At 42.2% G+C, this 27,879-nt stretch overlaps 1 protein-coding gene across 3 annotated transcripts in view; it reads left to right on the plus strand.

Annotated features, from left to right (window-relative positions):
* Positions 1-27,879, plus strand: part of FRMPD1 (FERM and PDZ domain containing 1) — a 214,799-nt gene that overhangs the window by 116,591 nt on the left and 70,329 nt on the right. For all 3 annotated transcript variants that reach the window (XM_073662693.1, XM_073662686.1, XM_073662703.1), the window contains 4 exons: positions 1,809-1,913; positions 17,085-17,242; positions 19,263-19,365; positions 21,613-21,658. In XM_073662693.1, coding sequence (XP_073518794.1) covers positions 1,813-1,913; positions 17,085-17,242; positions 19,263-19,365; positions 21,613-21,658 — 408 coding nt within the window. In that variant the 5' untranslated portion in view covers positions 1,809-1,812. The remainder of the gene's footprint in view (positions 1-1,808; positions 1,914-17,084; positions 17,243-19,262; positions 19,366-21,612; positions 21,659-27,879) is intronic.

The following is a 27,879-nucleotide window of genomic DNA, read 5'->3' on the forward strand; positions in this document are numbered from 1 at the left end:
GATGGAGAGGTCTATCTCTAAACTAGCAAGCATTGTGGTGCTTTTAAGAGCATTTTCCTAACTTTACAAATGAGAGTTAACAGAGAGCTCTGACACGCTGGATGTGCTACAAGAATAAACTCGGTACAGGCTTATTGAATAGTCAACATGGCTGCTGCTTTGAGAATTCATGTCAGACTCTGCAGAGAGAGAGGGAATGACACAAACATGCAGCATCAGGGTCAGCAAAACAGATAACTAATGGGTTATGGAAAGGGAAATCAGTACCTGTCCTACAATCTGAGGTCTAGTGACAGCATTCTGGCTCTATGCAACTCACACCCAACATGTATCACTGAGAGGAACATACCCAACATAGCTTAGCTTTTAAATTAGTATTTATTTTAGAGCACCATTGATTCCATGGTGCTGTTCATGTGAAAAGGGTTTACATAGACAATACAAATATAATTTACAAATATAATTTACAGTGGCCAGAGGGTGAGGGTACCGTGCCCTTGTGGACTTACAGGATAATGGGGAAGGAGACAGTAAGTTGGGGGTTACAGCAGCTCGGGTGGTGGTGTGGTGACAGCGGGGTCATTACAGGCTGTAAGCTTTCTTGAAGAGATGCGTTTTCAAATTACGCCTTAAATTTCCGAAAGTTTGGAGACAATTGGACATGTTGGGGCATGGAATTCCAGACAATGGAGGCGATTGGGTGAGGAACATATGAATGTGGAGGACAGAAGAAAGTCTTGGGAGGACCGGAGATTACGTGTGAGAAGGTATAGGGAGATTAGTTCTTAGATACTGTATATGGAAGAGACAGATTATGGATGGCCTTTTGGTCAGTGTTAGTACTGTAAGCGGTATCTGTTGGGAAATTGGGAGCCAATGTTGTGATTTACAGAGTGGAAAGGCAAAGGAGTAGCGAGTGGATTAATCAGGATTCAAGTCTATATTACTTAAAGGGGTTGTCCACTTCTTGAACAACCCCTTCTTAATTGCTATAGTCCCCAATATAAAATAAAAACAGCATATATTTGCCTCTGGTACTGACGCCGTTCCAGTGGGGTCGGCATTTTGTTGGCTTTCATGACATTATTATGCCACGTGAGACTTGCAGCCAATCAACAGCAGCATCATGCTCACTTCTGAAACTGACACCCAGAAAAATTGAGATTTGCTCTCACTTCCTCTGGATGTCCATTTTGTCCACAGTAAGAGTGAAGCCGCCCATTAGTAGACGCTGGTTAGCTGCAGGGCTCACGTGACACATCATCATGACAGCCCCGGGAGAAGGGGCACTGAAACTACTGGAACGGCGCTGACACTAAAGTTGAGTATAGGCTGTTTTTATTTTATACGACCAACATAGTAATTGAGAAGGAGTTGCAACCCCTTTGATGCAAAATATGATAGAAATTAATATATATATATTTTCGTAGGAAAAAAACAACAAAATTACTCATTGGTCTGGTAGCATAATCAGGGCATGTATTTAATCTAACAGTCACATATATTTGCACTCATAGGCACACAAACTTTATATAGGCATGCTCACTTATGTACACTCACTACAAACATACATGCACAGATATGTATTCATTGTAATTCATATTTTAATGTCTTGATTCTAACCAGTATCTTTACTACTATATGGATGGTTGGCTTAGCTTAAACATCATTGTAAACCAAAATTCTTCTATGAAGCTAAAGAGAGATGATCTGAACTTTTTTTACTTCTTTTTCCCAAGGTGGCTCTTACTTTTAGCTGTTAAAAGACTTGTTCAGCATACTCATTCACTTGTTTCAACTCTATTCAGGTAAATGGAGGACCCAGAAGCTCATCTATTCCAGACACGCAAAGGACATAGAATAGAACAGATGGTAGTGAGATGGCTACGCCGGTCACGAGACAGTTCATCCCGGTAAGCTTAGTATTATCTTTAGTTTATTTATTTACTTCTTTAAAGACAACCTGCTCTACATTTGGACGTACAAGAGAGATGTATCGCACATTTCATTGCATAGTATTTCTTGCAGCAACCAGCATACTCTGTTTAGCGGCTACTAGTTCAAATCCAATTTTCTGTACATAGCGTTTGCCTTGACGCAAACCAGGATTTGGGCATATGCACCTTTTGGACGCGGACAGTAAGACGTAGTCAATTACATCTTGCTGCCTACCTCAATTAGGCTTATACAGGTGAAAATTATGCCCGACAAAGCACACTGTCTCTGTCTGCATCATTGTAGACAATGGCCCCATTGGTGCATATACCCGAATCCCATTTTGCAGGGGTTCAGACATAAGCCCCAACTGAGTCACTGAACATTGTGGCAAACGCTATGTGAACCCAAGCGAAAGCTGTTCATAAACATGTGTTAATAAGTAATAACCTATACCTGAACTGTTATCACCAATGTTAAGGTTGTGTACAAACTATAATGAACTGTAAACCAGACGAATAATTAAAAATGCTAAAATAGTTTTATTCATTACAAATAAAAAAAAAACACATTAAAAGAAGAAAATGCACCACATACAAAACAGCAGTTCCCAATCATGAAGTTATTGCATATTGTACATAGAGTAGACTTTGGAGGCAATTCATTAAGATTGGCATAGCGCAAGCCAGTCTTAATAAAGAGCTTGCTGGAGTAGACTGACCTGATTCATTAAGCTTAATGATATCCAGCTTGTGCCGTTGCCAGAAATGTACACCATTCGGGGGCTGCCGCATATTTCTGTCTAAGTTATGTCACTTTACCACTTTGGTGACATAACTTATACTAAATTTGACAGGCGGGCATGACCAGTCCCGCCCTGTCAATGCCACGCCCATATTGGCGAAGCTGGCCGGGACTGGCGTCTAAACGCCAAAAGTCACAATATTTTTGCACAAGTGCCGAATTGCAAAAATATTGTGACTTATCAAGGTGTTTACCCTAGATTTCTGGTGTAAGTGTAGGGATGTGGACTGTCTTACCCTGTTTTTACCCCTGAAGACAACAGACGCGCCATGTGAATACTGTTGTGCGGTTTTATATGTAAAAGTAATGTGTGTCTAATGTAATGTATTATAGAGATGTACAGAAAGTAAAGTGTTAATGCATAAGTGTGAGAATAGTATAAAATATAGAATAAGGATAATAGGTTTAGCGTATAAGATAGGAAATAGATAAGGATAGAACTAGCCCAGTGGGTGGGCACTAGTGCTGATAAAAGGGGGACACTTCCTGGTTAGGGAGAGTTCAGTGTCAGTTAGTGAAGTGCATAGTGAAGGTCAAGTTCAGGTGTGGTGGGATGCTAAGGGCAACATGGGCCAACTGTATGAGGCAGTGGAAGGCCGAATAGAGTTTCCTGATGGATATTCCTACAGCGTCCGGAGCCTAGGACTTGGGTCTTCTGACATCACAAGGTCGGTGGACGTAGAATTACATGGGGGCCAGGTGGCGGGTCCCGGGTGCACTTGCCGGAGTGGACAATGAATCCCTGAGGCTGATTGAGTCAGCGGGCTTGGGGCTACTCCACAACGAATGGGTGGCAGGACAGAAGAGGAGATGTACTAAGGAGGAACGAAGTGCGAATTGCTGTGCCCTATCCCACTAGTACCCCCCTGATAAACTTGGACTGTTTACTAAATGTTTGACTGTAACAAAGAACTTGGTGACCCATGGATTGTGTGCGGTGACTCCTGAGAACGATAGCCTGGAGGCAGCGGAGGCCTGTGGCCTACAAGTGAGGGTGATGCACCCTACACCCTACAGCACACTGGGACTGGGACACCCCTTGTCTGTAAAGTGCCAGAGCGCAATCGGACAGCAGCTCGGTCTTGACTACCGCTCTGCTGCACTTTACATAAGCACCTTAATGAATTGCCCCCCTTTATTTTCAATATGTGAATACTACGTGATTGCCAACTGATGTTTTATACAGTTGTGGTAAACATATTATTATTGAATATTAAGTACGCCATGTAAAATAAAATAAATAATGTATTCTTGTGAAACTGCCTGGATATATAACCTAGTATGTTTAATACCACAAAGCACAAAACTTGAAAATAAATTTAAAAAAAATATTGACAGGATAAAACTGATACAAAATCGAAAACAATGCCAGGACACAATTATTAGCACCCTTTGTTTAGTTATAAACAAAGGACAAAATCAGATTAACTTGTGATTAAATAGAAATTAGACTCACCTGTCTCCACTTTGTCACAACTGTAATAAGCCTATGGATGGTAACTTTGATGCTTGAAAGAGGAATTTTATTGCCTGTTCCTTGTTCACAATGCCAAGTTTGGAGCAGGCCAGAAATGCTATTATCACCAAGCACAAGTAGTCTAGGGCTATGTTCACATTGCGCTTCAGCATAAAGTAAGTTGCTCTGTTGAGACTTGCATTTAAAGCTCTGGAAAACGGGATTTGGATATTTGTTCTGACAGGGCCATTTATGTTAATGATGCAAACGTTATATTGAGGTCTGTCAGACATAATTATCAGTAGTATCCGCCTATTTGAAGCAGACACCAAAGCGCAGTTGACCATGATTTTTTTCCTGCTTCAAATACAGTGGAGAACATACGTATTTGATACACTGCTGATTTTGCAAATTTTCCAATCTATAAAGAATGGAGAGGTCTGTAAATTTTATCGTAGGTACAATTCAACTGTAAGAGACAGAATCTAAAAATAACAAAAAGAAAATAATGTTGTAAGATTTTTAAATAATTAAATTGCATTTTATTGCATGAAATAAGTAGTTGATCACCTACCAACCAGCAAGAATTCTGGCTCTCTCAGACCTGTTAGTTTTTCTTAAGAAGCCCTCCTACTCTGCACTCATTACCTGTATTATTACACCTGTTTTAACTCGTTGCCTGTATAAAAGACACCTGTCCACACACTCAGTCAATCACACTCCAACCTCTCCACTATGGCCAAGATCAAAGAACTGTCTAAAGACACCAGGGACAAAATTGTAGACCTGCACAAGGTTTGGATGGGCTACGGGACAATAGGCAAGCAGCTTGGTGAGAAGGCAACAACTGTTGGCACAATTATTAGAAAATGGAAGAAACACAGGATGACTGTCAATCTTCCACGGTCTGGGGCTGCATACAAGATCTCACCTCGTGGGGTAAGGATGAATCTGAGAGAGGTCAGGAATTAGCCCAGAATTACACGAGAGGACCTGGTCAATGACCTGAAGAGAGCTGGGACCACAGTCTCAAATATTACCATTAGTAACACACTATGCCGTCATGAATTAAAATCCGGCAGGGCACGCAAGGTCCCACTGCTCATGCCAGCATATGTCCAGACCCATTTGAAGTTCGCCAATGACTATCTGGATGATCCAGAGGAGGCATGGGAGAAAGTCATGTGGTCAAATGAGACCAAAATAGAACTTTTTGGTATCAACTCCACTCGCCGTGTTTGGAGGAAGAAGAAGGATGAGTACAACCCCAAGAACACAGTCCAACCTTGAAGCATGGTGGGGGAAATATCATCCTTTGGGGGTGCTTTTCGGCAAAGGGGACAGGATGACTGCACTGTATAGAAGGGAGGAACGTTTGGGTCATGTATCGCGAGATTTTGGCCAACAACCTCTGTCTCCTCAGTAAGAGCATTGAAGATGTGTCATGGCTGGGACTTCCAGCATGACAATGATCCGAAACACACAGCCAGGGCAAGTAAGACGTGGCTGCGTTTGAAGCATGTCAAGGTCCTGGAGTGGCCTAGCCAGTCTCCAGACCTGAAACCAATAGAAAATCTTTTGAGGGAGCTAAAACTCAATGTTGCCCAGTGACAGCCCCAAAACCTGAGCGATCTGGAGAAGATCTGTATGGAGGGATGGGCCAAAATCCCTGCTGCAGTGTGTGCAAACATGGTCAAGAACCACAGGAAACTTCTGACCTCTGTTATTGCAAACAAAGGTTTCTGTACCAAATATTAAGCTCTGTTTTTCTATTGTATCAAATACTTATTTCATGCAATAAAATGCAAATTAATTATGTAAATATCATATCATTTGATTTTCTGGATTTTTTTCAAGATTCTGTCTCTCACAGTTCAAGAGATCCTACGATAAAATTACAGACCTCTCCATTCTTTGTAGGTGGGAAAACTTGCAGTGTATCAAATACTCATTTTCTCCACTGTAGGTGGATACGGGCAAAAATTATATCCGAAGGAGCATATTATTACAGTCAATGGCCCCATCAGCGCAAACCTTAGTATACCATTTTCCAGGACTTCATACATAAGCCTCAATGGAGCCATTGACTGTAGGCTAAAACCCAATGACCCTGTCAGCATAACATCCAAATCTTATTTTCCAGAGCTTCAGACGTAATCCCTAACAAGAGCCAAAGACAGTAGGCTAAAACACAATGTGAACATAACCTAAGTCTTTAGTATCCTGATTTTAACAGTCTGAAAGAAGTTATCAAGAAGTTTACTATTCATACTGTTTTCAGTACTATCAATAATTTTTTAGGATGTGGGGAAAGGGGAAAATTAATGAAAGAATGCTATAAAAGTGTCAAAACTATACTTACAAAATGATACACCATACTTAAATAAAAACATAAAATAACTGATTTATTAAACAGTTTAAAAAAATACATGCTATTCATGTATATCAAGAAAATTCAAGAGAAGTAGGAAGCACAAATAAGCGGGTAGAGGGAGAGATCAGTATACATAAATATACCGATTTTCTCAAGCTAAAGGGCATACTGTAAAAGATAAAAATGTAGTCCACAACATATCACATACATGTTTCAAGTCAAGATCATATCACATTATACAGCCATTGCAGCAGATAAATATTTACCCAGTACAGTCACCAAAAACCTGGGCCCCAACACATTTTGTGCCTCAGGGAGGACATATCTATCAAATGCCCCCTATTTGTATATCTCAACTCCCAAACAAAAGTGTGATGCAACACCTATATCTAATATTACCTTGCTCCAGTAGGACTTTGTTCCCAGAGTATTATCTAATAAAGCCAATCAATGGCAGATCTTTAACTGGACATTCCCACCAGTGCTAAGTACACCAATCCATGATGAGTTCACAACCTGAAAGTTCCAGGGTTGTGTTCCATGCTGTAACGCATGGGACTAAAGATCAGCCTATCGGTGACAAGAAATGGGTCGGAATTGCATATCACAGCGCTCCACTGTAGAGTGTAATTCCATAAACACCAACATATGCACATGTCAGTGATGCGTACTGGGCCGGAATAGCGCAATCCATTATTATTTTATACCCTTTATCCACTTATTTGTGCTTACTACTTCCCTGCAATTTTCTTCATATATATGAATAATATGTATTATTTTTTAGAAGTTGCAAAAAAAAAATGTGAACAACATTCAAAGAACTCCAGGCTTGAGACATCTGGAGTGGTGGTTCCACCCATGCCATATGCCGACACCGAACAACACAGGGTTCTATGGGTGTAGGAACTAAAGATAGGCATAAGATTGTCAAAAGTTATTACAGACACATGTGTACCTACCTACAGTGAAACATGGTGAAGAACTCAATGTTGTCAGGTTGCTTTGCTGCCTCTGGGACTTGAAGCCTTGAAACTGTTACATTAACATTGAAATCAGAGGATTATTGGAGTTTTTTAGAGCAGAAGTGTAAGAAAACTCAGATTGAATCAAATAAAATGGGACCTGCAGAGCCAGTGTCAGTCAGGGCCGGGGGTGTGGTTACATCCAATGTTCTGTATTCTCAGAGCGGTGACTGAACCAACGCTGGCACCGCCCCTGTGACTGAAAACAGAACACTGCAGAGGGGAATAAAGTTAATTTTCTCCTCGCAAAATTCGGCTAAGTGCATGCATTGGGTAGGTTAGTAATGCTATTAATCTGCAGATTAACCCCATATCTGCAGGGTAATACCGTTTTTTCTGGTAACAGGTTCCCTTTAATCAAAATGAAAATCGTTGGAGCTAGCTGAAATGTCATATGGAGTAAAGGAAGCCTGCAAACATTCATGAGCTTGAGCGAATTGCAGAGGAAGAATCTACCAGCAGACAGACGCAACAAGATCACAGAAAAATTTGAATCTTGTTGCCTTTAATTCTGTCCATGTCATACACTATAATTTTTCTTTATTTAGTTTTTTAAATGGCTGCACGTATGGTAATAGGTCACCACTTTCGCTTAATGTATTTGGACATTGTTAGGTTCACCTGGTGAGGTGGATCTTCAAAACCCAAGGTCTGGGTGGGAATATAGGCCAGGGGTATTGGTGCTGCAGGCAGTGAGGCACGCGTGAAACAGATAGCAGAAGTACTGGAGACTGTGGACAGGTAGCAGAGGTCCTGGAGACCACAGACAGACAGGAGATCGGGAACAGGTACATAGGTCCTAGAAGCTGCAGACAGACAGGAGACCGGGAAAAGGAAACAGAGGTCCTGGAGACCGCAGACAAGTAGCAGATGTTCTGGAGACCACATTCAGGCAGGAGACCTGTAGCAGAGATCTTGGAGGCTGCAGGCACACAGAACTCCAAAGCACTTAAAAGTCTTAATACCAAGACACAGGTATGTGTCTTGGTAAGCCCAGGTAGATGATCACATGGGATCACGCCGGGCCATCAGCAGAGCCTGGCATGGAGCACAATATAGTTCAGCGGAGAGGGAAGCAAAGCTCGGATCTGGGACAGGCATGTAACAGACATGTTATTGAAATATTCTCAAGATCAGGGGCGGGCTGGGCCGGGTGGCAGAGGGGCAAATGCCTCCCAGGCCAGTCCTCCAGCAGAGGTTTTGGGCCGCCCGGCCGTCAGCCATCACCTTACTGCCTCGGCCACTCTCCTCAGCACGCGTCCTCCCATCAGGACGCGCGGCCTGATGAGACGGCGCGTGGCCTGATAGGAGAGCGCACGCAGAGGAGAGTGGCCACGGTGCTAGGGAAATGGGGATGGCCCGTGGGCCCACAGGTAGGTAGGGCTCAGCGTTGGAATGGCAGAGATGAGTATTTATTTATTTTTTTAATCTGGGGCCAGAAGCACCATGTGGGGCCATGTATACAGTACGGAGCACTATGCTGAACCATATATACAGTGTGGAGCAGTATGCGGGGCCATATATACAGTACAGAGCACTATGCGGTGCCATATATACCGTACGGAGCACTAAGCAGGGCCATGTATACAGTCCGGAGTACCATGTGGGGCCGTGTATACTGTGTGCAGCACCATGTGGGGCCATGTATACAGTATGGAGCACTATGCGGGGCCATATATACAGTACGGAGCACTATGCGGGGCCATATATACAGTAAGGAGCACTATGTGAGGCCCTGTATACAGTATGGAGCACTATGCGGAGCCATGTATACAATACGGACCACTATGTTGGGTCATGTATACAGAACGGAGCACTATGTGGGGCCAGATATACGGTATGGAACACTATGCGAGGCCATATATACAGTACGGAGCACCATGTGGGGCCATGTTTACAGTACGGGGCACCATGTTGGGCCATGTATACAGTACGGAGCACTATGCGCGGCCATGTATACAGTACGGAGAACTATGCGGGGCCATATATACAGTACGGAGCACTATGCGGGGCCATGTATACAGTACGCAGCACTATGCGGGGCCATATATACAGTACGTAACACTAAGCGGGCCATATATACAGTACGGAACACTATGCAGGGCCATATAAACATGTACGAAGCACTATGCGGGGCCATGTATACAGTACAGAGCACTATGCGGGGCCATATATACAGTACGGAGAACTATGCGGGGCCATATATACAGTACGGAGCACTATGCGGGGCCATGTATACAGTACGGAGCACTATGCGGGGCCATATATACAGTATGGAGTACTATGCGGGGCCATATATACAGTGCGGAGCACTATGCAGGGCCATGTATACAGTATGGAGCACTATGCGGAGCCATGTATAAAGTATGGAGCACTATGCGGGGTCATGTATACTGTATGGAGGACTATGTGGGGCCCATTATACTGTATGAAGGACTATATGGGGCCCATTTCACAGTAGGGAGGACTATGTGGGGCCATTATTCTGTATGGAGGACTATGTGGGGCCCATTATACTGTATGGAGGACTATGTGGGGCCCATTATTCAGTATCGAGGACTATGTGGGGCCATTATTCTGTATGGAGGACTATGTGGGCCCGTTATTCTGTATGGAGGACTATGTGGGGCCCATTATTCTGTATGGAGGACTATGTGGGCCCATTATACTGTATGGGGGACTATGTGGGCCCATTTTACAGTATGGAGGACTATGTGGGGCCCATTATTCTGTGTGGAGGACTATGTGGGGCCATTATACTGTATGGAGGACTATGTGGGGCCCATTATACTTTATGGAAGACTATGTGGTGCACCTTATACTGTATGGAGGACTATGTGGGGCCATTATTCTGTATGGAGGACTATGTGAGGCCATTATACTGTATGGAGCACTATGTGAGGCCATTATACTGTATGGAAGACTATGTGGTGCCCATTATACTGAATGGAGCACTATGTGGGGCCCATTATTCTGTATGGAGGGCTATGTGTGGACCATTATACTGTATGGAGGACTATGTGGGGCCATTATACTGTATGGAGAACTATGTGGGGCCATTATACTGTATGGAGGACTATGTGAGGCCATTATACTATATGGAGCACTATGTGGGGCTCATGAAACTGTATGGAGGACTATGTGGGGCCCAATTTACTATATGGAGCACTATGTGAGGCCCATTATACTGCAATGAGGACTATGTGGGGTCAATATACTGTATGAAGGACTATGAGGGGCCCTGTATACTGTATGGAGGACTCTTTATAGCCATTATACTGTATGGAGGACTATAAGGGGCCTTTATACTGTATTGAGGACTATGAGGAGCCTATTATTCTGTATGGAGGACTGTAGGGGGCCCATTATTCTGTATGGAGGACTATGTGGGGCCTATTATTCTGTATGGAGGACTATGTGGGCCCATTATACTGTATGGAGGATTATGTGGGGCCCGTTATTCTGTATGGAGGACTATGTGGTGCCATTATTCTGTATCGAGGACTGCAGTATGTGAGGCCCATTATACTGTATGGAGGACTATGTGGGACCATTATACTGTATGGAGGACTATGTGGGGCCATTATACTGTATGGAGGATTATGTGGGGCCCATTATATTGTATTTACAACTATGTGGGGCCCATTATACTGTATGGAGCACTTTGTGGGGCCCATTATATTGTATGGAGGACTATGTGGGGCCATTATACTGTATGGAGGACTATGTGGGGCCCTGTATACTGTATGGAGGACTCTTTGTAGCCATTATACTGTATGGAGGTCTCTTTGTAGCCATTATACTGTATGGGGGACTATGTGGGGCCCATTATTCTGTATGGAGGACTATGTGTGGCCATTATACTGTATGGAGGACTATGTGGGGCCCATTATTCTGTATGGAGGACTATGTGGAGCCCATTATACTGTATGGAGGGCTATGTGGGGCCCATTATTCAGTATCGAGGACTATGTGGGGCCATTATTCTGTATGGAGGACTATGTGGGCCAGTTATACTGTATGGAGGACTATGTGGGGCCCATTATTCTGTATGGAGGACTATGTGGGCCCATTATACTGTATGGAGGACTATGTGGGGCCCATTATTCTGTATGGAGGACTATGTGAGGCCATTATACTGTATGGAGCACTTTGTGGGGCCCATTATTCTGTTTAGAGGACTATGTTGGGCCCATTATACTGTATGGAGGACTATGTGGGGCCCTGTATACTGTATGGAGGACTCTTTGTAGCCATTATACTGTATGGAGGACTATGTGGGGCAATTATACTGTATGGAGGACTATGAGGGGTCCATTATTCTGTATGGAGGACTATGTGGGGCCCTGTATACTGTATGGAGGACTCTTTGTAGCCATTATACTGTATGGAGGATTATGTAGGGCCCGTTATTCTATATGGAAGACTATGTGGTGCCATTATTCTGTATCGAGGACTGCAGTATGTGAGGCCCATTATACTGTATGGAGGACTATGTGGGACCATTATACTGTATAGAGGACTATGTGGGGCCATTATACTGTATGGAGGACTATGAGGGGTCCATCATTCTGCATGGAGGACTATGCGGGGCCCTGTTTACTGTATGGAGGACTCTTTGTAGCCATTATACTGCATGGGGGGCTGTTTGGGGATTACAGTTGGAGAATCATACTGTGATGGGGTCACCATTCTTTGTTGGGGGTGATTGAGGGAGAGGGATACAGTAGGGTCATCATACTGTGAGTGTGGAGGAATTCACTGTGGGGGTATCATACTGTGTTTGGGAGCACTTTTGTTTGTGACGCGCCCCTGGGCCTGTGTCGCGCTGCGTTGCGCACGCGGGAGCTTACCCGGAGCCGGATCTCTTGAGGGTTGTAGTCTCGTGGCGGCGACCCGGTCCGCGCCCAGGGAGTCAAACTGAGCGGCGATGTACTAGCAGTAGATGGTTGGTGACTACGCCACCCGTTGAATGCAGCTATGGAGCTGCCGCTGCAGGGCAGACCGCTGAGGCCGGTGGAAGGATGGTGCAGCGTGGATGGTATAACCCCCAACGGGAAGGGTATGGCCTCAGGGCAGCCGACGTGGATGATGGGGGTAGCAGGAACCACTCAGAGACGGTGCGGTGTAGTTCAGGGTCTTTACTGGTGACAAAGATAGACCCTCCCGGAGTACTTGCTAGTGATAGGGGCCTGGTCAGTCCTTGAGCAGATGGGATCTCCCCTGGCCAGGCGGAGTTGTAGGCCTTCCCAACTAACTGTACTCTTCTGGCTACCTTGCTAGAGGCGGGAATAAGTAGCCCACGTCCCTGAGTGTACCGTGTGGTGCTCACCCGTATGGCCGGTGACTCGGGGCCTTCTAATGGCTTCCGCTCCACGATGGCGGTGCTGGTCCCACGCGTGTGACCGTGCCTTCGGGCTTCTGGGCCAGAGGACCTGAAATCCTCTGCCGGACGGTTTCTGCTGCTGGGTAGGAGTTAGTCCCCACAGCCTCGGACTCCGGGTCCGGTAAGAAATCTTCTCAGTCAGGGCGAGCTCTGTAGCTGCCAGCCCCTGACTCGTTGTAACACTGCTCCCCACAGAGCTCCTGATGTTTCTTGCTATGCTGCTTCTCTTCTCTACTCTTGTTCTGTCTTCTTTCTCACTAACTCTGCCTCAGCCCCGGGTTTATATAGGGGAAGTCCTTCCCCTCCCAAGACTGGGCAGGAGGTGTGGCATGCACAGGATCCCTGACCAAAGGACCTCCCACCTGCTCTCAGACGTAATATCTCTATCACTGTGGCAACCAGACCCCTGGGGTGTCACATTTGCATCATACATTATTATCTATTTCATTCAAGGATTTTTATCCTCTGCTAAATTACATATTTAAATTAGGCCATAGGGCTATATGCTTTTTATTGCTTTTACATAACATATTATAATACTCCACTATAATTTTTTAATTAATCGTTATATTTGATAAAGAAAAACTTCCTCAATTGTAGACATATTTTTTAATAAATATAAAGGTTGATGCGCGACTTTGTCCAAGCTTTGAACTTTGGCCCTCTGTGTATTTGAGTTTGACATCCCTGGCTTTAAAGGGAACCTGTCACATCCTAGTTGCTATGTACACTGCCCCCATTGCTTTGTTAGTGATGCAATGTGCATCACTAACAAGCTTTTTTCATTAAAATTGTTGGCATTATAATGATTTTATAACCTTTGATATACTTTGTCCTACCTGCTTGTTTTCAGTCATAGGGGTGTGATCCTCATATTCAGTCATTGGCGGGCGCAGCATTCAGTCACTGCTATCACTGCCCACGTATTTGAACATTGCTCCCTGCAAGTGCTATTATTGTGGGGTACATACGCATTTCTACATGGCCGGCCGCTGGTCCCTCACCTGCGCAGTGAGGCTGTGCCGCTGCTCATGGGCCACTGCTGTATGCTTGCCCCTTAGGCCAAAATTTGCCAGCCAGCCCCTGCTCAAGATGCACATATCCACTTATTTCTAAACATATCAAAGTTTTTACAATAAACAATCAAGGATGCCAATAATGTTGACCACAATTGTATCTAATGCATTTTCTCCTTTTTCTGTGTTTTTACATTATTAGTATTTCTAATTATTGGGTCAATATGCAGTACATTATAGGTTGAGTTAAAAACTAAACTTAACAATGGTAAATTCTATAAGAATTTGTTCAAATAACACAGGTCTGCAAAAAATAAAATTTCAAGAGCTGTTTTGGTCATTCCACATATTCTTTGTTTTTTGGTGCGCTGAATCCGAAAATGACCTCTGTTTTGTCATAGGAAATCACGTTTCCTGACAATTTAGGTAACTATGTAAAATAAGGCAATACCAAAAAATAAATGAAAATAGACTTATAAAATTGATTTTGTATTACAAATTTTTCATGAAAATCATTTTTGAACTGAAATGAGCTCACTAACACTCACTAATATTGATTTATTTTCCCTGTGAGGCTCCTCTTGGTACATTTACGCTTGTGAGTAGAATCCTGAATGTCTCTCTGAAGCATCCAACAGTAGTCTGCCATCATTGTAATGCTCTATTTTCCTGGTATCTACTTTCCATCTCTTTAATGTCCGGGTAGAATCGTTCACCTTGCTCTTCACTCACAGCTCCCAAATTTTCAGGAAAGTAGTCAAGGTGGGAATGGAGGAAATGCACTTTCAAACTCATCAGGTAACCTAAAGCTTGAAATGCTTTCTGCATTCGTCTGACAATCTTTTTGTAGTCAGGATCTTTTTTATTGCTTAAAAATTTCTCTACGACCTCTTTAAATGCAATCCACCCTTCTTTTTGGGGATCCGTCATGGTATTGACAAACTCTTTATCAGCTATAAGTCTTCTAATGTCTGGTCCGATGAACACACCTTCCTTCAATTCTGCCTCCGAGAGGCTTGGAAACTTGGTGACCAAGTATTTGAAGCATGCCCCATCTCTTGGAAGTGATTTTGTGAATTGCTTCATCAAGCCCAATTTTATGTGGAGAGGTGGTAGAAGAACTTTATAGGGAGGTACCAATGTTTCTCGGAGGACATTTTTTTCACCGACTGTGAGCACCCTCGGCTGCCAACTCTTCTTGGTCCAGTGAATTTGTCGGTCTCGACTGTCCCACAGACACAGAAAACAAGGGTATTTGGTATACCCTGCTTGTTGCCCGAGCAGCATGCACAAGATCTTCAAATCCCCACACACTTGCCAACCGTGGTCTTCTTATTTAAGTTTACAAAGAACCAATTCCAAGTTCTCGTAGGTTTCCTTCAAGTGTACGGAATGACCTACAGGGATGGAAGCGTAAAAACCGCCGTTGTGGAGTAAAACTGCTTTGAGACTTCTTTTTGAAACATCTGTAAAAAGACACCATTGCACTGAATCACATTGGATTTTGAATTGACCCATCAAACATTCTACATCAATGCAATAAACCAACTTGTCTTCCTGGGCAAAGTAAGGAACGAACTCCTTTTCACGATGTCTGAGCCATGAAAAAGAGACTCCTGGTAACAATAAATTCCTGCTTTTGAGCCTTGATCCGAGTAACTCAACGGCATCTTTGGGAAGATTCATGTCTCTTACTAAATCCTTCATCTCCTCCTGGAAAAAAAATGTTGGTCTTGAATCATCTTCAAAGTCAGAACTTGATTCGTCATCTGGTTCAGGTATGATTCCATCTTCATCGGAGCTACGTATCTCTTGCAAGGTAGCAGGGGCCTTGGGTACTGGTATATCTGTGCCATGGGGGATGGGACAAATTGCTGAGTGAATATTGGGTTATGAAATGGAATGCTTCCATTTGGAATTATATCCTTTATACCCATTTGGAACAAAAGTAACAGTCGTCACTATGGTTCTTTTGCTCTCGTCATACCATAGGAATCCCATAAGGGAAAGCTTTTTTCTTACTCTTGAACCAATTTCGGAAGTCCTCAACACACCATTTGCACACTTTATGAGGCACCCAAACTTTATCTTGATCTCCAAGTTTTAGTCCGAAGTATGCGAAGTATGCTTTCTTCACAAAGTCTGTAATATTCAGATTCAACACTGTATATTCACCACAAATGAAACAGAAATGGTCAGGTGAATTAATACACTTCCACAAAGCCATAACGATAATTTGGGGAAACACAGTTGATGAATGAAATTCCAATGCAAGTTTCTTGAAAGCCTATGGCCCTTTCATTATGTCACTAACCACCTGACTGCCACCAGCCAATCACGCAGTTCCTATTGATGTTAATGGGGAAAGAAAATAAACTGCCTGCCAATGATTCACACCAGAGTTTGCCGAAGAACCTATAGGTTTGTGGCAAGTCCTGACTTTTAGGATTTTTCTCAATATTTTTTTCGTTATCAAAACACCATAATACACGGAAATTATCTAATATATATAATCGTCTTATCCCATCTGTCTGTCCTTCTGTCCAGGAAATACCGCGTCGCTGATTGGTCCGGCCGCGGCCAATCAGCGACGCGGGATTTTAGAAAAAGATGGCGGCCGTTAGCGGCTCATCTGCCGCACGGAGGTCAGCGGCAATGCAGTCGGGAGATGACCAGCGCTAGCCGGTCATCTCCCGGCTGCTCGCAGCAGAAGTACCCCGACCGGCGGCGCCGCTGACCTCCATGCAGCTACCGTCGGGAGATCAGCGGCCCCCGGCCGCGACCAATCAGCTATTTTGGCGCAAATTTAAACACCGCTCTGCTCATTGCGCCCGGTCGGCCGCATACATATTCTAGAATACCCGTTAGAATCGGGCCACCATCTAGTATGAAAATAATCAAACAGCTTTTTAGTTGCAGACCTGTGTAATTTACCAAGTTTTAAAACACATTGGATTTCTCTTACTGGAAAACTAACACCATAGCAAAAGATCATTGAAATCAATGTATACTGCAACACTGGGCTGACATGTCTTGCACTGTTATTCATCTAAGTGTTCTATTATTTTTGTTCTAACCTTGTTTTGAAAAGTGGAAAAACCTCAACCGGAGACAGTCCATCCATTGGCCCAAACCAATATGTATGTTCATTGAAGATTACATTAGACATAAAAAAAGATCCGCACATTGACAGCTATGGCTTTGACATATCTCGCAACCTTCCTCCTACTGTTACAGCTGTTACTGCAGGTAGGTGAATGTTTACCTTTATGCAATGGAGATTATAAATCAAAATCAGCAATTTATGACATTATTTTGGAAATAGTTTTAAAATGTCTCACTGTACTTTCAAGATTTACCACAAATGTAATCAGAAGACCTTTGTGACTAGCCATCCGCTTACCTTATGTAAAAAGGCTGCTGCAATCAGTTGCTGTGTTTGTTATAACATTAGAACTAAGCCATTCACTTTACTTTTTATACTTTAAAAACAAAGTTAAAAATATAAAAAAAAAAATTCTGTGCCGTCCATTATGCCATTAGAGAGAGTCTTTGCGGGACCTGTGTTTGGGTATATTCTCACTTGGAAGTTTTGCGCCATTATTACAATACCTATCAGAGTTAAAGATTTCAAATCACTGTCAACTTGCCTGAGCCAAGCCATACCAGCAAATTTAGCCCAATATTAAAGTTTAAGACCCTAATTTATCATTTGTGGGGTTTTTTTTAAAGTCACTTTCCTTTTTTGTCTCGTGGTATTAGTTGCCATTTTTGACATTACAATTTTTTAAATGACGCACGCGATTCATGAATTTGGAGCAAAGTAAAAAAAATTGTATTTTTTCTATCTTGAACTGTTTGTACAATTTTTTGGCACCAAAAGTTGTACGTTTTGCAAAATGGTGCAAAACATTGCTCCAAAATACTGCCATATTTAAATTATTCAGGTCTAAAAATCCTAGAATTTCTTTCCAAAATCTAAAAGGTAGCTCTTGATACTATTGATATCAGAGGGCATGGGTCTGCTATTAGGAAGAAGCTGCCATACTTGTTAGACAGTTGTCAGCCAAAGTTGATTCGGCAGGCAGTACTCACCCATACAATACAGTGCACGAATGTATTTATTACGAGGAGAGAGGGAAAAGCCTCTGCCAGGGCTATCGGGCATTTATATTCTAACTCCCAGATGATTCTCTCCCTCAACTTCATCTGTTAGGGAATGTCAGGAGGTGCCTATACGCATCAAATGGTTGGATGATCCAGAAATTGGCTGATTCGGAGAACTTTCATCCAATGTTTATGGTGCATTACGACTAAAATGTTCTCAACAACACCTACACATACACCAGGACTTCTGGAGTATGTATTCTAGAAAGAAAGAAGAAGCAAAATATTACTTGGCCACAGTGGTTATGTTTAGCAAAAACCTGAAGACAGCATTTGACCAGAAGTACCTGATACCAATTATAAAACATGGTGGAAGAAATATTATATACTGGGGCAGTTTTGCTACAGTACATCAGGTCCTAAGCAGTTCACCATCATAGAATCAAATAGGAATTCTTTCTTATATAGCGCTAGAGAAGCCATGTTTCAGACAGTTGTAGCTCATCTGAAAGGGGATGTTACGGCTCAACCCTTGTCCTAGACATACACCAGTAAATCCACTAAGGAATGGCTGAAAGTAAAGGAAATGCTGGATTCTCTAAAGGTAACCTTACATTATGGCGTTTTTGAGAAAATATACATTTAAAAGCCAGCTAGAACCCATGTAGCTTGGGTGACAAGTCTAAGAGGCCGAGCCCTGATGGCTTCTCCACACCCTGCTCCACTTGAGTGACAGCTCTCTCTCTACATACAGTATGTGTATATGAAGAGATCTGAGTAGTGCAGAGAGAAGACCCCAGGGACAGGCTTCTTGGACTAGTAGTCACCTGAGCAGCATCGTCCTCAATTGGCTTTTAAGTGTATGTTTTAGGGTAAAATATATCTAGCTGAAATGACAGAGCCCGTGCCTGTTCATGCTGCCTATGATTCGGGCAGCATGAATCAGCTGTCATGTTCAATTTAATGACTGTGTGAAATACCAGATTTAACACCCACTGGAAGGATTTGAAAGTTAATTATGCGAGTTAATTATTAAAACTCCCTTTTCCACAAAACAGAATGGTAATATGTTATAGTAGGCTCTTATGTTACCTAAACTGTATGCTGGACTAATAAATACTGTTACTTAATTATTTCTTTTTTTTCACATTTATTCTTCGAGGCGGTCCAGCTGAAGGGAAACTATTGCCAGGTGATCAAATCTTTGCAATCAACAATGAAAATGTGGAAAACATTCATGTTGAGAAGGCAGCAGACTTGGTCAGGTAATGTATCCTACATGTCGGCACTAGAGATTAAAGCAGGCTTTTAGCAGAGTACATTATCGTTGCTGGGTTATGCATCACACAAGAGCATGGAGACGATACTGCCACTAAATCCTGCTGATTCCATCTGATGATCTGTTTGGGAATGCGGAAATTATTCTGCGGTGTGATATTGACATCTTGCTTTTAGATAACACGGGTAACAGTGACAATGGTCTACTCTTCTGTAGTGCGTAGAATACAATACCTAGGACTACTTCATTTCTATTATTTATGTGATTAGATAAAATTATCATATACATAAATGTCATAAAGGTCCAATTCTCAACTACATTGTTCATGGATTGTGATAGCAATAGTTACTTACAATCCTATGTAAACTTACAGGTAACACATTGCGATAAATTGATGAGCTAGAGGCATGATGCAAGAAATACATCATATATATGATTTTCTAAAGGGTCTCTAAAAGTGAAAACCGAAAACAGATTGGTCGCTATGTGCACCAATTTTCCTTTGAAGCAGTTGTAATATATCTGCCCTATTTTATCACAAGACCAACAAAGTCAACTCTCATTTTTTCTTTTTCGTTTTTTCCTCCTCTCCTTCCAAGAGCCATAACATTTTTATTTTTCCATCAATATACCTGTATGGGGGCTTGTTTTTTTGCAGAGCGAGTTGTACTTTTGAATGATACCATTCATTCTACCACATAGTGTACTGGAAAACGGGAAAAAAATTCCAAGTGCGTTGAAATTCTAAAAAATTTCACAATAGTTGTTTTTTTCTTTGTTTATTTACCATGTTCACTATATGGTAAAACTGACCTGACAATATGATTCCCCAGGTCAGTACGAGTACGCAGATACCAAACATGTATAGCTTTGTTTTTTTGCGCTCTGAGTGACGTTTTTACTAATACCATTTTGAGGTTTGAGGTAGATACAATGTCTTGATCACCTCTTATAGCATTTTATTGCGGCCAAAAAAACATAATTCTGGCATTTTGATTTTTTTCGTTATGCCATTTACCGATTGGATTAATTTATTTTATATTTTGATAGAATGAACTTTTATGAACACAGCAATACCAAATATGTGTATTTTTTTTTATTTTATTTTTAATGGGACAATAAATATATAAATATATATAAATAAAATAACGATCTCCTATGAACGCCAGCGAGCATCAAAGGCAGTGATACGACATATGATGTAAGTTTACGTCATATGTCGTTTAGGAGTTAAAGGGGTTGTCCGGCACATAAAACGTCTTTCTGAATATCTATCCTTACACCCTAACCACTTTTGTCATTTGCTTTATTACACAATTTCCTACACTTCTCCCTATCTAGCTATTCCCTAAATGCGTTTTTTTACTGTACTTCCTGTGATGTTCGTTTGAGAGGATTCTCAAACATGACATCACAGGAGGCTGGGGCTGCACTCACTCCCCACAGCATCCATCGCCTCTCCTTGAACAAGGCATCACAGAGGGCAGCACTGTAGTTACTCACTAGTTTGTTGCATCACCACCCCTCTGAAGATGTCCTGGATCCTGGGTGATGACTGCTGTGAGAGAATGAGTGCAGCTCCGGCACTCTGCTTCTGTCTTCTCTGCCTAGGTTCTAACTGAAAGATGTCGTCAGGAGGTGGAGATAGAAGCAATGAGTGACACCAGCACTGTCCCACAGCTTCTAGCACCCCCAAATGAATCATCATCAAGCAGTGTCACTGGTGTCACTTACTGCTTCTATCACCGCACCCTGCTGACGATTTGTTTTAGGACAGTGCTGGAAGCTGTGGGGCTGCCCTGGAGTCACATACTGCTGCTATCTCCATCCCCTCATAACGTCTTCTTTTACAGTAGCTATAGCAGTGGAGTTAAAAGCAGAGTGTCGGCGCTGCACTCACCTCTCCCACAGTGTCCATCACCAGGTATCCAGGATGTCTTCAGAGGAGGCGGCAATGCAAGAATTTAGTATTTATATTTCTTCTATTGTTTTCAATTGGAGACTGCTCTGTGCAGGGCATGTGTCTTGTATGGCTGGAGTATGGCAGGGTATATGCCCTTCATACATAGCCAACAATGCAAAATACACCCAGTATTCTTATATCTTGGATTCGGTCAACAAACAATGGAATCAACAATTTGAAAATGGTTGAGGTGAAGGACATACAAGTTATCATAAAACTACTACGCTATACTATCATTGTGTGTACTGAATACTTTTGTTTATCCCACAGGGATTCCGGGGACTCTGTTACTGTAACAGTACTTCGAGGCACTTTGGTAATTACAGATCTGTATCGCAGTTTATGTTTATTTGTTAGATCAGTCCATTACTTTGCTGATAAATAAAATGGAGACAGAATGTTAGAAAAGGTTTACAAATAAAAACTATTGCACTTTGAAGTAAGAATGGCAGAAAACCACATTAAAACCCATAACATGCATTGTAAATCTGCATGTGTTTATTAAATAAGAGATGGAGCTTCACTCTGCAGTTTCAATGTGGTTTTTATGCAGTTTCCTTTTAGTTATTATGTTGCTTTCTTGGGGTTTCTGTGAAGTTGCTTTTTTTTCTACATTTATGTCAGTGGGTTAAAACTGCTAATAAACAGCATAATCAATGCATGTAAAGGGGCATTGTAACATTTTTAAAAACCACAATCACAGTGGAAAAATGTTTGGTTTATAAATGGAACATAAGATCTGCTTAATGCAATAAATGCGTAAAACCACTATGGGAAAAAAAATGCAGCTTTGTGAGCACACCGTAAAGACTGTCTCGCTGATGTTGTGTTCAATTCCTGTGAGTTTCTATTCCTTTTAGGCTGGTTTCACACGTCCATATATTTCCGGTACCGGAGATATCCGTGTCCCGTGTGTCTGTGTTTATGGACACCACATAGTCCTCCATACAGTATAATGGCCCCACATAGTCATCTATTCAGTATAATGGCCCCACATAGTCCTCTATGCAGTATAATGGCCCCAAATAGTCCTCTATACAGTATAATAGCCCCACATAGTCCTCCATACAGTATAATGGCCCCACATAGTGCTCCATTCAGTATAATGGGTCCACATAATCCTCCATTCAGTATAATGGGTCCACATAGTGCTCCATACAGTATAATGGGCCCCAACATAGTGCTCCATACAATAAAATGGGCCCCATATCGTGTTCCATACAGTATAATGGGCCCCACATAGTGCTCCATACAGTATAATAGCCTCACATAGTGCTCCATACAGTATAATGGGCCCCACATCGTGTTCCATACAGTATAATGGGCCCCACATAGTGCTCCATACCATAAAATGGGCCCCACATCGTGTTCCATACAGTATAATGGGCCCCACATAGTGCTCCATACAGTATAATGGGCCCCACATAGTCCTCCATACAGTATAATGGGCCCCACATAGTCCTCCATACAGTATAATGGGCCCCACATCGTGTTCCATACAGTATAATGGGCCCCACATAGTGCTCCATACAGTATAATGGGCCCCCATAGTCCTCCATACAGTATAATGGCCCCACATAGTCCTCCATACAGTATAATGGGCCCCACATAGTCCTCCATACAGTATAATGGGCCCCACATCGTGTTCCATACAGTATAATGGGCCCCACATAGTCCTCCATACAGTATAATGGGCCCCAACATAGTGCTTCAGACAGTATAATGGGCCCCACATAGTCCTCCATACAGAATAATGGCCTCACATAGTCCTCCATACAGAATAATGGGCCCCACATAGTCCTCCATACAGAATAATGGGCCCCACATAGTCCTCCATACAGTATAATGGGCCCCAACATAGTGCTTCATACAGTATAATGGGCCCCACATAGTCCTCCATACAGAATAATGGCCTCACATAGTCCTCCATACAGAATAATGGGCCCCACATAGTCCTCCATACAGTATAATGGGCCCCACATAGTGCTCCATACAGTATAATAGCCTCACATAGTGCTCCATACAGTATAATGGGCCCCACATCGTGTTCCATACAGTATAATGGGCCCCACATAGTGCTCCATACAATAAAATGGGCCCCACATCGTGTTCCATACAGTATAATGGGCCCCACATAGTGCTCCATACAGTATAATGGGCCCCACATAGTCCTCCATACAGTATAATGGGCCCCACATAGTCCTCCATACAGTATAATGGGCCCCACATCGTGTTCCATACAGTATAATGGGCCCCACATAGTGCTCCATACAGTATAATGGCCCCCCATAGTCCTCCATACAGTATAATGGCCCCACATAGTCCTCCATACAGTATAATGGGCCCCACATAGTCCTCCATACAGTATAATGGGCCCCACATCGTGTTCCATACAGTATAATGGGCCCCACATAGTCCTCCATACAGTATAATGGGCCCCAACATAGTCCTCCATACAGTATAATGGCCTCACATAGTCCTCCATACAGAATAATGGGCCCCACATAGTGCTCCATACAGTATAATGAGCCCCACATAGTCCTGCATACAGTATAATGGGCCCCACATAGTGCTCCATACAGTATAATAGCCTCACATAGTGCTCCATACAATAAAATGGGCCCCACATCGTGTCCCATACAGTATAATGGGCCCCACATAGTGCTCCATACAGTATAATGGCCCCACATAGTGCTCCATACAATAAAATGGGCCCCACATCGTGTTCCATACAGTATAATGGGCCCCACATAGTCCTCCATACAGAATAATGGGCATCACATAGCCCTCCATACAGCATAATAGGCCCCACATAGGAGTGGTGGTTCTGGTGTCACGGGCCAAATATAATCACCCTGCTGGTCATATTTGGCCCACGGCGAAAGAGTTCGACATGTATGCTCTAAGGGTATGAGTGCACATGTTAAGTATTTGCAGCAGATTGCTCTGCACCAATAATCAGAGTGTTGATAGGAAAAACACTATGTAAAATACATGCGTTTTAATGAGTTTTGCTTGCATTTTTGTTATGCCTTTACTTGAGTTTTTTTCCACCTTTCTTTTGAATGGATAAAACACGTTACAAAAATACTGAGAGAATTGACATGCTGCAGATTTAAAAAAAAATTTGAAGGTTCAAATCTGCAAGGAAAAAAATAAGAAATATGTACATAATATTTCACAAATCTCTCTCACTTTGGTGGAACTGTAAAACTTTGCATTTTTTACTCTTGAAAAAGCACAACAAAAATGCAGCATGCGAGCTAGCATTACAGATCCAGCAAAGTGGATGAGATTCATCGAAATCCCATGCCCACTGTGCCTTTTTAACGCTGAGTAAACTGACCTTCAGTGCGTTTTTGAAATCTGCACCATGTCTAGTCCTACACTGAGTTTTACGTGCAGATTTTTCCCTTAGGCCACAGCCCCACTATCTGTTTTTGGTCAGTATTCGGTCAGTATGTTTTCTCAGGAGTGGGAGCCAAAACCAGTAGTGGGTGATAAATGTAGAATTGGTGACTTGTTTCTATTATACCTTTTCTCTGATTGTTCCTCACCTGGTTTTGGCTCCCACGCCTGAGAAAAAATACTGACTGAATACTGACCAAATACTGATAGTGGGGCCGTGGCCTTAAAGTGAATCTTTCACCAGGTTTGTGCTATGTAATCAGAGAGCAGCATAATGTAGGGGCTGAGACCCTGATTTCAGTGATGTGTCACTTGCTAGTTTGCATGCTGTCATTTTCATACAATCACTGTTTTCTCTGCTGCAGATCTAGCAGTGCTCATAGCTATGCCTTGTATAACCCGACCACATAAAGGATTGGCAGCTTTCTCTGTACACTGTACATTGATAGAAAACAGTATACACAGAGCAGCTGACCAGGAGGCACTTGCCACCTAGTCCTGTAGTGATAATCAACTGCTGATAAAACACTGATTTTTAAAACAGCAACACACAGCCTAGTAAGTGACACATCACTGGAATCAAGGTCTCAGCCCCTACATCATGTTGCTCTCAGATTACATATCAGAAACCTGCTGACAGATTCCCTTTCAGCGCATTTTTGTGGTGTTTGAAATGTACTCACTGAGTGGATACTCAGATCGTGATGTGAGCAGTTCCTACGTTTCAGAAAAATTGTTCATTTGCTTGATAAGTTTGAGGCACATCACCAACAGTTTTTGAGATCCTTTTCTGTTTAAAAGCTATATTGGCCCTTATCTTTATATATGCTATCAGTAACACATAGTGAATAGTGATGAGCGAGCATGCTCATTACTCGAGATTTACGAGCATGCTTGGGTGTTTTCCGAGTATCTTCAGCGTGCTCGGTGTCATGTTTGAGTCACTCCGTGTGCATGATTGGCGACTGTTTAGCAGCTTTAATACATGTGAGGAATGCCTACTTCTTAGGCATTCCTCACATGTATTAAAGCTGTCAAACAGTCGCAAATCATGCACACGGAGTGACTCAAACATAACACCCGAGCACGCTGAAGATACTCGGCGAGCACCCGAGCATGCTTGCCGAAAGAGTTAACAGAACATGCTCGCTCATCACTAATTTAATGTAATAAATAGGATATAAAATATATGGTAGGTCATGGTAATAACTGTTAACAATGCGGATAATGCTTTTTTAGTAAATGCTTCAAAAAAGTTGTTTGTATGACAGTTAGACCATGTTCACACTATCAGTATTTGGTCAGTATTTTACATCAGTATTTGTAAGCCAAAACCACGAGTGGAACAATCAGAGGAAAACACGTCACCACTTCTGGATTTATCCCCCACTCCTGGTTCTGGTTTACAAATACTGATGTAAAATACTGACCAAATACTGAACGTGTGAACGGGGCCTTACAAACGTAACTGCATGTTAAACGATCAAAGTCCACTACCTATACAGCAGATCAGTGGCTGCTGTTGGCATGCTGAGAACAGTGTAGGTGGCAATAATCACAGACTCATTCGATAATGCGTCAGTGTGACTGTTCATTAAAGAATTTGCCAATTGAGTTACTAGACTGCAAATGATAGAGAAATGCTATCAGTGAAAAGCATTATGATCGAATCGGTTAATTGCTGCCGTCTATAGTGCTGTATAATGTGAGCAAAACAATCCCATCATTTAGAGTAGACTTTTATCTTTAGCAAATTACTTTGGACAGCGTAGAAAAAAAAGGACTTGAACTCTATATCGCCACCTATTGCAAGCAGCAATCCTACAAGTCACAATTGACCCTTTCAAGACTGGTTCAAGTACCTCATTTTGGCATTTCCCAGCCTGTCATTTGAAAAAATAAAGGCCAATGTATTTGATAGTCCACAGATTCGGCAGCTCATCAAAGATGAACATTTCATTGGGACAATGTCAGAACTCCAAAAGAATGTTTGGTTATCATTCAAAGACCTTGTCAAGGACTTTCTTGGAAATACACGAGCAAACAATTACACCAAAATTGTCCAGAAACTCTTGGAGAGCTACAAAATGCTTGGTTGCAACATGAGCATTAAGTTGTATTTTTTGCATAACCATCTTGCTAACTTCCCCAAAACCTAGGTGCGGTCAGTGATGACCATGGTGAACGTTTCCACCAAGATTTGTAGGTCATGGAGGGACGGTATCAGGGTGGATGGGATCTACATATGATGGCTGATTATTGTTGGAGCAACAGGCAAGATTGTCTACAGATTGAACACTCAAGGAGAAGTTATAAGTGTACATTTTTACCTTGAATACTACCTAACTTTACTACTTGCACATAATTTGACTTAAAGTAACAATATATCCTTTGTATGAACAAAATAACTTTAAAAATACATTACATTCAGGTTATGTTTTGCATTATTTTCCATTGTACGTACATTTTGCATGGTTTTGACAGCGTAGAAAAAAAACAACTTGTGCCTAAACACTCCAGAGTTTGGATTGCTTTTCTCATGCTAGACTTCAACATGGTCCTTTGTTATGTAGCAGGTGAATGGTAGCTACTGATCTCGCCATTGAAATAAACATGTACGCTTGGCTGATCTGAGCATGCATGCATATTTATAGGCAATGCAGATGGACTGAGGACAGCTATCTTATGTCTATGGCTGACTTTATTATCCCTGGTTATCACTCATAGGAAGAACAATCTGGTTCTCTTGTTATTATTATACTATTGACCATTATAAATAATTACAAATAAATAAATGAATGAACAATATAATGAATGCCCCAATTTAATACATATATATATATATATATATATATATATACAGTCATGGCCAAAAGTATTGAGAATGAGACAAATAGTAATTTTTCCAAAGTTTACTGCTTCATTTTTTGTAATGGCAATTTGCATATACTCCTGAATGTCAAAGAGTGATCAGCTTAACAGCAATTACTGTACTTGCAAAGTCAATATTTGCCCAGAAAATGAACTTTAACCCCCAAAACACATTTCAACATCATTGCAGTCCTGCCTTAAAAGGAGCAGCTAACATCGTTTTAGTGATTGATCCATTAACACAGGTGTGGGTGTTGA

This window comes from Phyllobates terribilis, unplaced genomic scaffold (assembly GCF_046119375.1).
Source record: "Phyllobates terribilis strain yellow unplaced genomic scaffold, ASM4611937v1 Scaffold_1__5_contigs__length_1240528914, whole genome shotgun sequence".
NCBI lineage: Eukaryota > Metazoa > Chordata > Amphibia > Anura > Dendrobatidae > Phyllobates > Phyllobates terribilis.